The 13,272-nt window shown below is 36.0% G+C and overlaps 2 protein-coding genes and 1 long non-coding RNA gene across 4 annotated transcripts; 2 read left to right on the top strand and 1 right to left on the bottom strand.

Annotated features, from left to right (window-relative positions):
- Positions 1–426: 426 nt before the first annotated feature.
- On the bottom strand, positions 427–1,133 carry LOC132841778 (uncharacterized). The gene is made up of 3 exons (XM_060864306.1): positions 1,109–1,133; positions 666–942; positions 427–581 (listed from the first exon to the last, which is right to left on the bottom strand). Exons 2-3 carry the CDS (start codon positions 901–903, stop codon positions 508–510), a joined length of 312 nt encoding a protein of 103 aa, XP_060720289.1. The 5' UTR covers positions 904–942; positions 1,109–1,133; the 3' UTR covers positions 427–507.
- A 1,604-nt stretch (positions 1,134–2,737) lies between these two features.
- LOC132841770 (uncharacterized) lies at positions 2,738–6,618 on the top strand. 2 transcript variants are annotated; one of them, XR_009647964.1, is made up of 5 exons: positions 2,738–2,949; positions 4,258–4,349; positions 4,828–4,973; positions 5,280–5,526; positions 5,888–6,618. It is a non-coding gene; the product is annotated as an uncharacterized LOC132841770 (long non-coding RNA). The 2 variants fall into 2 exon arrangements; XR_009647962.1 differs by having other exon boundaries at positions 5,277–5,526.
- A 1,644-nt stretch (positions 6,619–8,262) lies between these two features.
- On the top strand, positions 8,263–12,804 carry LOC132851355 (keratin, type I cytoskeletal 19-like). The gene is made up of 9 exons (XM_060878190.1): positions 8,263–8,510; positions 8,699–8,827; positions 8,990–9,072; positions 9,215–9,371; positions 9,509–9,670; positions 11,052–11,177; positions 11,325–11,545; positions 11,703–11,923; positions 12,375–12,804. Exons 1-9 carry the CDS (start codon positions 8,316–8,318, stop codon positions 12,479–12,481), a joined length of 1,401 nt encoding a protein of 466 aa, XP_060734173.1. The 5' UTR covers positions 8,263–8,315; the 3' UTR covers positions 12,482–12,804.
- Positions 12,805–13,272: the final 468 nt, after the last annotated feature.

Genomic DNA, 13,272 nt, shown 5'->3' with positions numbered 1-13,272 from the left:
TGTCTCTCTCTCTCACTTTTCTTTGTCTCTCTTTCTCTCTCATCTCTTTCTCTCTCTCTCTCTCTCTCTCTCTCTCTCTCTCTCTCTTTCTCTCTCAGAAATGCAGACAAAGACACCACAACGCTTTAAACTCCTCTCTTACAATTAAAGCACCATTACTGTAAAATATTTGTCCTATAATCGAGCTCATTAACATGACCCTACGCAGGTTACAGTCGGTTAGAAGAAAACGATACACTCCTCCTGACCAATCAGATTCGAGTATTCAGCCTGCGATGAATCTGCATATAATCCAGGTTATTACAGGGTGGTGTAACAGGTGAACACGAGATGCAGGTGAGTATCACACCTTCCCAGTGCAGGTTATTATCTTGTCATATTCTTTCAGTATCATCTTATATAAAATACAAAAAATACAAGTTTGGGTTTGGCATTTTGCATAAATAGAATTTAATTGAATTGAATTGAAAGGTGCTGATTGTTACAATGATACATTCACTATAAACTTCAGTCCGTACTGCGGCGCCCAAAATCCACCCAACCCTGATAGTCTGAAATGCAGTCGTCCCGCTGGATAATCTCTGTCAAAACATCAATAAGGACATGATGAGACACGAATAAGGGTCAAAACAGGCGTGCAGTTAATCTCAAACAAGGGCACTTACCCGACAGAGCTTGCAGTATCTGTTTGGACGTGAACCTGCGCTGGTCCTCAGGTAAAGGTGCAAAACGCTCCGTTCTCGCTCCGCCACTCTGAGCGCCTCTTTGCACGTGCAGACCCCTGATCTCGCGAGATTCCGACACCTGTGCCTCGCGCGCTGAAGGCAACACAGGTGAGGCCGTGCAGGTAAACACCATCCCTACAGTCAGTATAAAACTGAGCACTGTAAACGTCGCAGCCATGCCTGAGGGGAAACGCGGCTCTTCTTTAATAAATGACACCTCATACACCATAAACAGACAGATTATACATGTGAGGATCATTTACAGCTAATATAACCTACAGCCAAAACAAAACAAAACAACAAATCAGGTTTAACAACAGTATCAATAACCACCCAAAACAATAACACTACAGTTTACTAGGCTTAAATATAGGTTCATTTACCTCAATAGTGCAAAGACGTTTAGTCAAATACTCCAGATTTACTTTCATGGATCTGTTCAGCATCTCTTTTATATATAACAACTCATCATCATCATCATCATCATCATCAACAAGCAGCAATCAATAAAACATTATCAGTACAAAGGAAGCAATAAACATTACTGTACCTTACTGTAAATCACCTCCAGCTTCCAATGATTGTGTATTTTATATACAAAGTTGTGTAGATTTGGACATATTTTTCTTTGTTGGATTGTTTTTTATTACTGTCACTTCAACTTTATTGCTGTCATTGTAATTATTCTGTAAAAATGGTACTGTTCACTAGCCAGTTCTATAGCTTTTGTTTCAGAGGGTAACTACTTTATGTAAATTAAATAAATAAATAAATAAATTTAGAGTGAATATAAATATACTAAATGTACCATTTCTTAGTATGGTACAATGTACATAGTGTACAATTTTTGTTCCTTGTTTTAGTTTTATTGCACTTACAAAAAAAAGTTTTACTGCATTTACAAAAACGTGCATAAATGTTATGCAGCTTCAACACTTGAAAAAGTTATTTACAATTTAATTATGCACTTTAAATTTTTAAAATGGAGAATATATTTATAGATTTCTTGTACAATATATGGTCAAAAGTATGTAGACACCTGACCATCACACTTCACATCATGCCTTCCTCAAACTGTTAACACTAATTTAAAAGTTTGGAAACTTTACATTACAGTAATGTAATTGAATCAGTTTCACTTAAAACTAAAAGGCCCGAACCTGTTCCGGCATGGTCATGTGTCCACATACTTTTTGGTACAATACCAGCAACAAGGAAACATACAATAAATAAATAAATCTCTGAACCTATAGGTCTGCATCATGTTTTTTGGTTACACCAAAGTTTTACACTTCCTAGGAATCGGCCAAGGAGAAAAACATGTTCCGGATCCTATTTCTTATTTATGCTGATGCTCTGGTCATGCATCACTGATCACAGATACACCACATCATGAGTCAACTTTGATAAGAACATTGATTATCTTAAGGTGAAATAAGATTTAAGTGGTTTCACTGACGTAAACACTCCTATTTAGCACAAAACTGGACTGTGTCTTGTCCTAGAGACAGAGCATCGTTTATGTACCTAAAGATTTTAGAAAGCGGGAGTTGTCAATCAGTGCAATATAGTAGGTCTCAGTGTGTACTCAGAGCAAACAGCTCAATACAGTCTGCTCATTTTCCATTAAAAACAAATGCAGTAACCAGAAAAAGCTGCAGGAGTGTGTGTCAATGTAAAACGTCATTCAGTGTTACGTGCATTGGAAAGATGCAACATTTCATAGATGGCAGTGAGAGCAATAAGTGATAAAACAAATCTAAAATGATAAAATAATTCAAACGAATGCTTCTCACAGAAAACAAGGACGTAGGGACTTATTAACATGATAAAATGAAGCCACTGTGTAGTAAATAGTCCAAACACACACACACATTAAAAAAAAATTTAAACAAAGCCAGGTAAATAATACATCTATTTAATGCATGCACTGTAAAAAATACAACTTGCAAATTGTTAACTCAATTTAAAATTATGTTAGGTGGACAAATTTGGACGAGCACAGTGTTGAGTTTACTCATAAAAAAGATTTAACTGCATGTTTAGTACTATTTTGTCCAATGAAAATAAACAATTGAGTTGGGAAAACGTAATATTTTGATTTCTTAATTCAAGCGTTTAACTTCCTGTCATTGCGCATGCGCAGTCTGTTTCCGTAGCATTTTGCACAGGGTTTCCCCTCATCAACTACATTTTAGAAGGGGCTGGATGTGCTCTGGGTCAGGTAAGCTTTATTTTAGTTTTATTACAGAAAATAACCTAAATAAATTAGACAAATGCTTAACGTATAATGTAAAGTTGTGTTTTGGAAAGGCTATTTTAAGGAATTTTTTTTAATGATATTTTCCAACGAGCTCAGACAGCTAACATGCTTCATTTGAAGGTCATGTTCAGGTCACTTTGTAAAATTTGAATGAAATGTATCAAATGACACGATTTTATTGTGTAAGTTATAGTTATTACAATAAACTGTATTTAAATGGATTGTGTGTCGTGGATGGAGTTAATTGAATTTCTAGTATTTAAGTCAGAGAAGCATACGAAAGCCATATGAAACACAGTCATACGACTAATGCCAATTACAAATGCTAAATTGAGAATGAATCTTTCTTTTTGGATACATCTTTGCTTGATTTGCGTTAGAGGAAGGCTTTAGGACCCGGCAGAATCCTCTACCAGCTGGTCAGTTTCATTTCACCGTCCGCGTTTTGCTTTGTTTAAATCAGTTTTGGCTAACGTTAATGCTAAACACGTGATTATTGATCATCCAGCTACGCCACGAAACGATCTACTTGAGTGAATACCGTTACACAATCAACAAGGAAAGGAACTATCTTTAATACACTTATTCATCCTAAACCAGGTTTTTCCCCCCCATAAACTTAAAAAGATGAGTTTTGTGAACAACGCTTTGCAAGTTCATCCAAAAAACAGTTTGCCAACTTATTAATTTGAGTTAAGTCAATCTCATTTAGGAACTTCCCTCCTAGAAAAAAATGCTAATTTTGAAATAAAATGCAACCATTTGTTTATGGGACAGTGAAGAGAAATGGTTGTTTAGTGATTTTTAATGTAACTTAAATGTGCCTAATGTATAACTGTATAACATTATTGTAAATTGTTGTTATTATTATCATTATCATATAACAAAACATGTTTACTTCATATATTGTACAATAGTAATACAATTATTATTATTATTAGTAGAAGTAGTGTCACTAGTAGTACTAGTGTGCACAACATGTATTATGAAACAATTAATTTAGTGGAGGAAAACTTTTACTGTGTAATTTCGTTAACAACAAGAGTGGGCGCCAATGATCTCATCTCACTAATTTGCAAAATATCCTACAAACAAAACAGAACACGATTAGCGTGAGTGGATTAATAATTTTTATTAACTGCATTGTTTGATTTAAATAAACTATACATTTAAAATAATATATCAGCATTTTCTCTCATGCTAAACCATGCCCTCAGTACGTGACCATTGAGCAATCTTGCTGTGCATCAACGTCTGTTTTGTTTTCAGGAGAAACAACTAGAAGTGTTCAGCAAAGAAGAAGAATCTTTATGAAAGACGATACAGCACATGGGCGATACTAATCCAGAGGAATCTTTATGGTGAGTCTGCTTATTTGGTTTTTGATGATTGTTGTTCGTTACTATTCCTACATTTTTCGTATTAGGAAAAATGAGGGTGTTAACACCATTTCTTATAGTTAATTACTTATTATAGCGGTATTACTTATATTTCTCATCATTACTGAATGTTTACATCTAGCTGTATTTTTAATCCTGTTACGTTACATGAAATAAGTTTTTGTCTTATGTTGCGATCGATTTTGCTGCACAGTTAAATTGCGTCTGTTACTGTATGTTAATATAGCTGAGAATTCCGACTAATTGCCCTAACATTAGTAGACTGATTTATGGAAATATCTGAGGAGGAAATTATTATTGAAAGGCGTGTGTCATAGCTGTGCAGCTGTTGACGTTCACTAAAAAAAAAGTATACGAATAAAATTCATTCTGTTCCATTGTTCGTTTATCAATTTGCCTTTTATGACCCTAATCATTCACTTTGTTTTTTCTTAAACAGATCTACCTTGAGCACATTTCACTGTAAATACACCTGTGCCAGTCAAAATCTGCTGCTGAGACACTACAGGCTCAAGCACTGGCACCCAGGCCAACGTGTATCACTGTTGTGCCACCCTGAGTGTGTCTGCACTTTCAATACACCAGGTGCGTTGAAAAGTCATCTATATAGGGTCCACACAAATTCTGATAAAAGGACAGTGCAAGCTACATTTAACTGTGACCTATGTGATTATAACAATGTTTGTACTGAAAAAATATTTATCAGACATCTGGGTACACATCTGAAAAGGCATAAGACTGTGCAATGCCCATTTTTGCACTGTGATTTTAAAACTAATGTCTATTTAACATTTCATGGCCACAAGTCCAAACAAACAAATACTGTGGTAGTCAATGGGGGGTGAGATCTGCTTTGTTACAAACCATCTTCCAAATATCTTTCTACAGCAGAACAAAAAAGTCAGCAGAACAAATAAATTTATACAGATTTGGAACAACTAGAGGGTGAGTAAATTATGACAGAATTTTCATTTTTGGGTGAACTAACCCTTAAAGGAATCATGCAGAAGTGAATCATAATTAAAATGATATTTCCCTTCTACAGACAACAGACATCCTATCACACAAATACACTACGGCTCTACAGGGACTCCCCTTGTACCTCAGGGAACGTGACGTAATATCAAAGACTTGTCTGGTAGGTTTTCAGCTTTTATTCATCTCATATTTTCATTTGATCATAGTTATTTTATTAAATGCAATATTTACTAAAGGTGCTGACATGGTGTAATGAGTCTGTGTTTCTGTGCTGTTTCTGTCTGCTGTCTTTCCCGGTTGTTAATTGTTTGCTCCGCCCACTCTTTGGTTTCCATGGACATTAATTGTACTCCTGAAGGAGAGAAGTGACACATGGTTTCCATGTGGCTTGTTTTCATCAAGTGTTTGTCAAGTTAGCACATAATGTGCCATGTTTTGTTTGCAATAGTTTAAAATTTTATTTTCATATTTATACTTAAGCACCACCACTGAACCATTCATGAAATTTAGGTAATTCTTAGGACACGGATTTAGAGGAGACTTACACAAGAGAAGTGAAACTGGCAATTCTCACAGTCATGGAGGATGATCTCTCACAGGCAACAAAAGGATGTCTAAACTTCGGCATCATCCTGGAGGAAACTGTGGTCATGGAGGACCTACCTGACTTTCCCACTGCTTTCATGGTACTCTTTGGACTTCTCTATGCGCTGAATATTGAATATCCAAAAGGACTAAAATACACATTTGAGGCAGTGCAGAACATCTTTGTGGGATTGGGAGAAAAGTGCACCAACAGAGTTCAGTCCCTGAAGAATAAGCTTTTTACTGTATAGGGAGTTTAAGATGCATTGAGTTTTTTCAGATGCTCTTATTGTTGGTGGGTACCTTTGGTATAGTAATGGTGAATTTTGATTTTTAAGTTTTAAGACTTAGAGTTAAATTATCTTAAAAATGAAATGTTTATTAATTTAACTGATATTCGTTGATGTAGGCCTACTGTTCATTATTCTAAATGTTTCATTTTAGGTGAGTCAGTGCTTTGTAGATGGATGGACTATTTTTAGATCCTTAAAATTTTGACAGTTTGTCTTCCTCATACAGTATATGCTGCTGTTTAGTCACATGTTTCATATGTGGCAGTGTTTTGTACAACTCTTTCAACTGCAGTGTTTAATTTTAGTTGTAGAGTTGCAGTATTTTAATTTGAGAAATTGTAATTATCATGATAGCTAATTGAAAATACATTTATTTGCATGCAACAGGCTTGTGAGAAGCGTTTTAAAACAAACTGCTGTTCAGAATAAATGTTTTGTTGTACTGACACACAGTTTTCAGTTTTTGACTTGGGCGATGTTATTCTAATTTCCAGTCATAACGTATTATTACTTAGTACTAATTTCCAATAGCATTTTTTGGTTCACTCAACTTCACTAGACATTGAGTTCTATAGACTAAAAATGTTGAATTGGTGCAACTTAAAAAGGTTTGTTATAGAACAGTTTTACCTCTCCAGAAAACAAACAATCACAAGTTAACTCAAACATTTTTTGTATAACTGACAACTATATTTGAGTCAGTGTAACTGTTATTTATAAAAGTTGAGTAAACAAGAAAAAGCTAGGGGAAATTAGTACTAAGATTTTTTTAGTTGTACTGGCTTAAAATTTTTTACAGTGCAGGTGAAAATTCTTTTTATGCAAATATTAGACCTGCCCGTTTTCCTGGAACTGGAACATAAAATTGCCATGCCATCAACACCAGTTTATTTTCATTAGTTTAAATAAACCAGTGACAACAAATTAATTACCAACTGTGCTGAGGGATGAGTGTACTCAAGAAATAACACTTACCAAAAGTCACTTGAACCTCATCTATATTTACACTCGGGTTTATAGACGGAAAAAAAAGTAAATGCAGGTGTAAATGCGGGTACTCCGGTTTCCTCCCCTGGTCCAAAGACATGCATGGTAGGTTGATTGGCATCTCTGGAAAATTGTTCTTAGTGTGTGATTGCGTGAGTGACTGAGAGTGTGTGTGTGCCCTGCGATGGGTTGGCAGTCCGTCCAGGGTGTATCCTGCCTTGATTCCCCATGACCCAAGATAGTTCGGATAAGCGGTAGAAAGTGAGTGAGATGAGAGTGAGTGTTTTGTGACTGAACCCTACTCATAATTGTGTGCAAGATCACATGTGACATGGATGTGAATTTTCTGTAACATTAAAAATGGATGCACATCAATGTTTTGTCAAGCAAAAGAGCCCATCTGTCCCATTGTACTCTGCTGATTGAATATTTTTTTAAATAAAAAGAACCCTTAAGCTGTCTTTACCAGTCTGTCAGGTCATGTACTGTATGGGCAGTCTCTTTAAGGTCATGCTTGAGCTTCACCAAATAATGAAAATAAAACAAGATAAGGCTGTGATGGTGATGACAGTAGCAGGTGATGAGATTTATATCTGAGACTTCATTAGAATCAAACAAAAGGATATTACATGGTGCTATGAAGAAAAAATATAATAATTTGGAAACTATTATGTTATAAATAGTGTAAACCCTAACCACAGACACACACACACACACACACACACACACACACACCGCTTCCCAGACAATTGGCATAACACAACAGTGATGAGTGAGCCCTTGCTGGTATTTCAGTACTGCAAATCATTCTGTAAAATCATTAGACCTGTTCTTAAACAGCACTTTATCTCTGTCTTAGCCCAAAGCATTTTTGTTACTTTTTTTCACAGGTATGTACCATCCCACTTTTGAAGAACTGATTAAGATAAAAATTCTTTGGAAAGGTGTAGCATGATGTAAGGTGTCAGACAAGCCCTTCTTAAGAAAGGAATTCCTTCACATGTTGGCATATAAAAGGAGAAACAGGTCAGACTGAGTCTCAGGTGTGAAGGACACAGGATTTAAGCACTTGAAGTATCCAGCCATGCCTGTCTCACTGAGTCGTAGTGCTTCCACAAGCAGTATTGCTAAGGCAAACTTCCAAATTTCAGGTTATGATATGGGGCTGAATGGTCTGTCTAGCTTTGGCCAATCTATCGGCGATGACCTCTCAATATTTGGAAATGAAAAGTGGACTATGCAGAATCTTAACAGCCGTCTGGCATCGTACCTGGAGAAGGTAAAACAACAAAAGTCTTTCACTGTTATAGTTTAATTTTTTGCATTTTCACAAACCGAGAACCAAATTCTGTACCTTATAGTTTTTTCCCATTTCAGGTACTTTCATGACTGCATATCTAAACCTGAGAAAATCTTCTGGTCTATTTATTGACCATGAATGTAATCATGAATGTTCTTTTCTGTCAGGTGCTGTCTTTGGAAAGAGCCAATGGAAAGCTTGAGCAGCAAATTAAGGAGTTTTATGAAAGCAGGTCCTCTACTAGCAGGAAAGATCTGAGTAAATACTACGTAATCATTGAAGAATTCCAGAAACAGGTAGCAAGCAGCAGCCAATAATTCTTCCACATCCATTTAGGCTTCACTGTATTTACAAGTATCCTGTGCATTTGAAATAGACTATTTTTTCTCCCCATATGTTGTCTCCAGTCCCTTATGGTGTGATATATATATATATATATAAATAAAATGTCTTTTAAGATTATTTCTAGGACTGCAGAAAAACAGCAGGTTTTTGAGAAGTTGGACAGTGCTAATCTAGCAGCCACTGACTTTAAGATAAAGTAAGTGTCTGCTGTTTTTCATGTTATATCCTAGGTTGACAAACTCATTTAGAGCTGGTGAAATAAATTCAAGACATAGCAATTCTCTAGTTTTTTATTAGTTGCAGATAAGATCTCATTCTCTGTTCATTGTTTGCTGCAGGTTTGAGAGTGAGAGGAACATGCGATTGGCTGTAGAAGCAGACTTGGCTCGTCTGCGCACCATTCTTGGGGAGACTGAGTTGGCAACCAAAAACCTACAAATGCAGCTATCTGGGCTAGAAGAAGAAATGATATTCCTCAAGAAGAGCCATGAGGAGGTGAGAACACTTGAATTCAAACCTTGTAGTAGTTTTATCTTTGCATGTGACCATCCATCAAATTAATTAATAACTAATTTTGCCAATTTGTCTGTCCAATTTCTGTCTAATTTCTATACCCGATCCTCTGTTCACAGGACATGCACTTGCATCGCACCCAACAGAGCGACACAGTGAATGTGGAAGTGGACTGCGGTCCAGCTGCAAACCTCGATCGAGAGCTGGAGGAGATGCGAAATCAATACGAGACACTCATCCAAAACAACCGCAAACAAATTGAACAGTGGTTCCAGAGCAAGGTGAGCCATTTGTTTGGTTGGTTAAATGGATGGATGGGAGACCTGATTTGAAGTAGTCAGTGTATGACTTGTAATAAATACAGTATATATTTTATAGTATCTTAGAAGAATGTGAGAGGTGACGCAAAGGATGTAAAAGGTGCTCGGGTATAAGAAAGAGGTGGTAATAAAAAGCAAATGTTCTCTATTCGTGGTCACGACAGCAGATCACGTGGTTCACATATAAGATTTTGGCACAGGTTTTACGCCTGATGCCCTTCCTGATGCAATCCTCCTATTTTATACGGGCTTCGGACTATCACCGAGAGTTAACACTTTAGTGGCTGGATTAGCAATGAGAGGGCAAGATCCTGCCACTGGACCACCAGGAAGCAACAAAAAAATTATTACACAAATATTAAAGAATATTTATATGATATTGGAAAGGGTGATATTTACACCTACATGTGGTAAACAACTCAAAACATGGCAGATCACCTAACATCCAGATGGGCAAAATTATTGGAACAGACAGTCTTAAAATCAAAAAAGCAAATAACACTCACTCTTTGGTTGCATATCCCTTGCTTTCAAATATTTTGATCCCTAGCTGTAAGTATCAGGAAATGAAAGCTGATATTCTGATCTATTGTCTCATTCAGTGTTTGAGCTTTATATATACAGTATGCTTTTTTGTTTATTTCTTGTAAAAGACCTAAGAACTGTATATTTTGTTTTTAAACTGATCTTCTCATTCAGCTTTAAACCAACAGTAAAGCTTTCACACTTTTACATCTAATCACATAGATTTGAAATCTGTAAGCCAAATTTTCTTTTTTCCCTACGTAAAAATATTAAGCTAACACAAAAGTACGATTTCTCATTAGGTAACTCATCACTTTTTTTTTTTAGAAAGTCTTTAAGGCTTTAATGTCACTTAGATAATAACTCCGCTTATCTTTTAAATCTTTTATTTACATCTTTGACTGTAATCCTTTCCTGTTTCAGGGAATGTTGTAACGCAACATATGCGAGTTTCTGTGGATTACCACTATGATAATTATTACATTTTAACAATAGTTATCCTCCCTAAGGGTTTCAGGTGTAGTAGTCAAAAAAGCTTGCTAATCATGTCACCAAAGGAAGTGAACTTTTAAAAATATTTGTAATTATTTAAATTACGCTTTAAGCATTTCTGATTATATTATCACACAAGTAAACAACAGTGACAAGTGCTTTTGATACATGTACAACTTCACAGAATGCAACTGTAATTTTCATATAAATGATAAAATACAAAATTAATAGTTTGGTCTGTTTTTTTATTGTTTCAGAAATGCATTTGCTTTTCATCTTTCTTAACAGTTTGTTCATTGTATCATTGATTTTGAATGTTTTCTAGGCCAAAACACTGAACACTGAAGTGTTAAAAAGCCACACTGAAATCAAAAGCTCCCAAAAAGCCTTCAGTGACCTGACAAAAACCTACCAGACCCTGGAGATAGAAATTAAAGGGATTCACAAACAGGTAGCTTGATGTTTTGCACTGCTGAAAACGATTCATAAAACTCTCGACGATTTTCCGGATTTAAAAGTCTCAAGGAAGTTTATGCAACAACACTTTACTTTATAGGATTTTTAACTAAAGTCGTATTCGTCATATCTTGTGCTACAGATTGAAATCCTGCAGACTGATCTGGTTCAGGTGGGGGTACGTTCCAGTGAGCAGCTATCACAGCTGCAAGGGAACATCGACCGACTAGAGACAGAGCTGCAGCAGATCACCGCCAGCATGCAGGAACAGGCCAGGGAGTTCGAGCTGCTCATGGACATCAAGATGAGGCTGGAGCTGGAGATACAGGAATACAGGAGGCTGCTTGAGGGAGAAGTTCATGGGTGAGGCTTTGGGTTTGGTTCTTGTGGATTAGCTGGGTATATAATCTGCTAAATGTGATTAGAATTTAATTGTACATTGTATGTTGAGAGGACCAGCTTGTACAGTATTTATACTTACTTAAAAGATAAACCAATAAATTTTTTTTATTGTTCACAGATATTGCATCACAGAAGTCGATTCAACCCAGACTCAAACTTCCCTGACCAAAATGGCTGTGGTAGAGACGCAAGAGATTCAAACTGCCGTGACCGAAACGACTGTGGTAGAGACGCAAGAGACTCAAACTGCCGTGACTGAAACGACTGTGGTAGAGACGCAAGAGACTCAAACTGCCGTGACTGAAACGACTGTGGTAGAGACGCAAGCAATGGAAGAGGGTGAATTAAAAATTTCTTACATTTAATTTTGTCCATACGTATTGATATATTCATTGATATACTGTGATATCAAATTGAAATTGATATCGTCCATGAAATTGATTGCTGCTTACAAATACAGAATGTCACTATTTGTATTAGTATGTATATGTTTAGCACTTCATATTTCCATATATGGTAAGTAAGCAAGCAAGTAAACAAATCTTTATTTCCATAGTACTTTTCTATCAAACCACAATTAAAAATGTAAAACACATAAATCCATAAAAGTGTAATATACTACAATCCTACATTTGACCTATTAAAGCTAAGAAACATTAAAATAAAATAATTTTTATGCTATTTTTCACTGTTTGTTCTGTCTGTCTGTCTGTCTGTCTGTCAAACAGTACTTCAAATAGTTCAATTCAATGGTAACAGTGTGTGTGTTTCCTTTGTGTCATTCATGCAGAAAAACATCTCCACCAGAAACGGGTGAGGATTATCATAGAGAAGCTGGTGGATGGAGTAGTGGTGTCCACAACTGTCGAAGAGAATGTGCAGGATTTGCCGAACTGAACAGGAAATTCATCTAATAATATGCATTTGAGTTATATCAAAATAATTACGCCTTTAAGACTTGGGCCATTTGGAATACAGCATACATTTGAGTGGTGGAGACTCTTCAAAATGGTGTTGAGTGAAATGTTTGGCTTTGGCATACGAGGTAACATTTTTATTTTCAAGCATATTGTGTAGCAGCTATCGCTATCAGACTCGGGTGGTAGGAATTTCTTCCTGTTGGAGTGTTGCTGCCTATTATAATGAAAAAAAAAATATATACACAGGCATATGATTTGCTTCCAAAGATTCTGTTACAATAAACTAAATTGTGCAAATAAGTTAACATGGGGTTGTGTTTTTTTTGCTTGCAAATGGCTTTCTTGTTGGAAGAGAAAGTCCTCAAAACAATACAGAGAATGAAGTTGTCAGACACACCTGTGATGAACAAATACTGATGCTATGCACCATTTAGGATAAAAATTAGTCCGATTTTTTCTGCAAAGTGTTGAAACGTACAGGAGCTTTTATTTATTTTTTTTACATGTTCACACGGTGACAGTAACTGTTTTTTTCAAAAGAATTTTTTTAATCTATTTTTTTTGTACTGTAGTCTGGGACTAACACATTATAATCATTACAATCTTGCATGTGTGCAGAAGGTGAAACATTTGACGACAAGCCTTCACAAACGACATTATTTTACGATAGTTAAATCCTCTGAAAACGCCTTAAATACAGTGTAGACCACAGGTAATTGAACAGTAGCATATTTTGGTTATTTTGGCTTGACGTCACAACCGTGTACA

The sequence above is a fragment of the Tachysurus vachellii genome, chromosome 1 (assembly GCF_030014155.1).
Source record: "Tachysurus vachellii isolate PV-2020 chromosome 1, HZAU_Pvac_v1, whole genome shotgun sequence".
NCBI classification, from domain to species: domain Eukaryota; kingdom Metazoa; phylum Chordata; class Actinopteri; order Siluriformes; family Bagridae; genus Tachysurus; species Tachysurus vachellii.
This window is presented reverse-complemented; position numbering and strand designations above follow the sequence as displayed.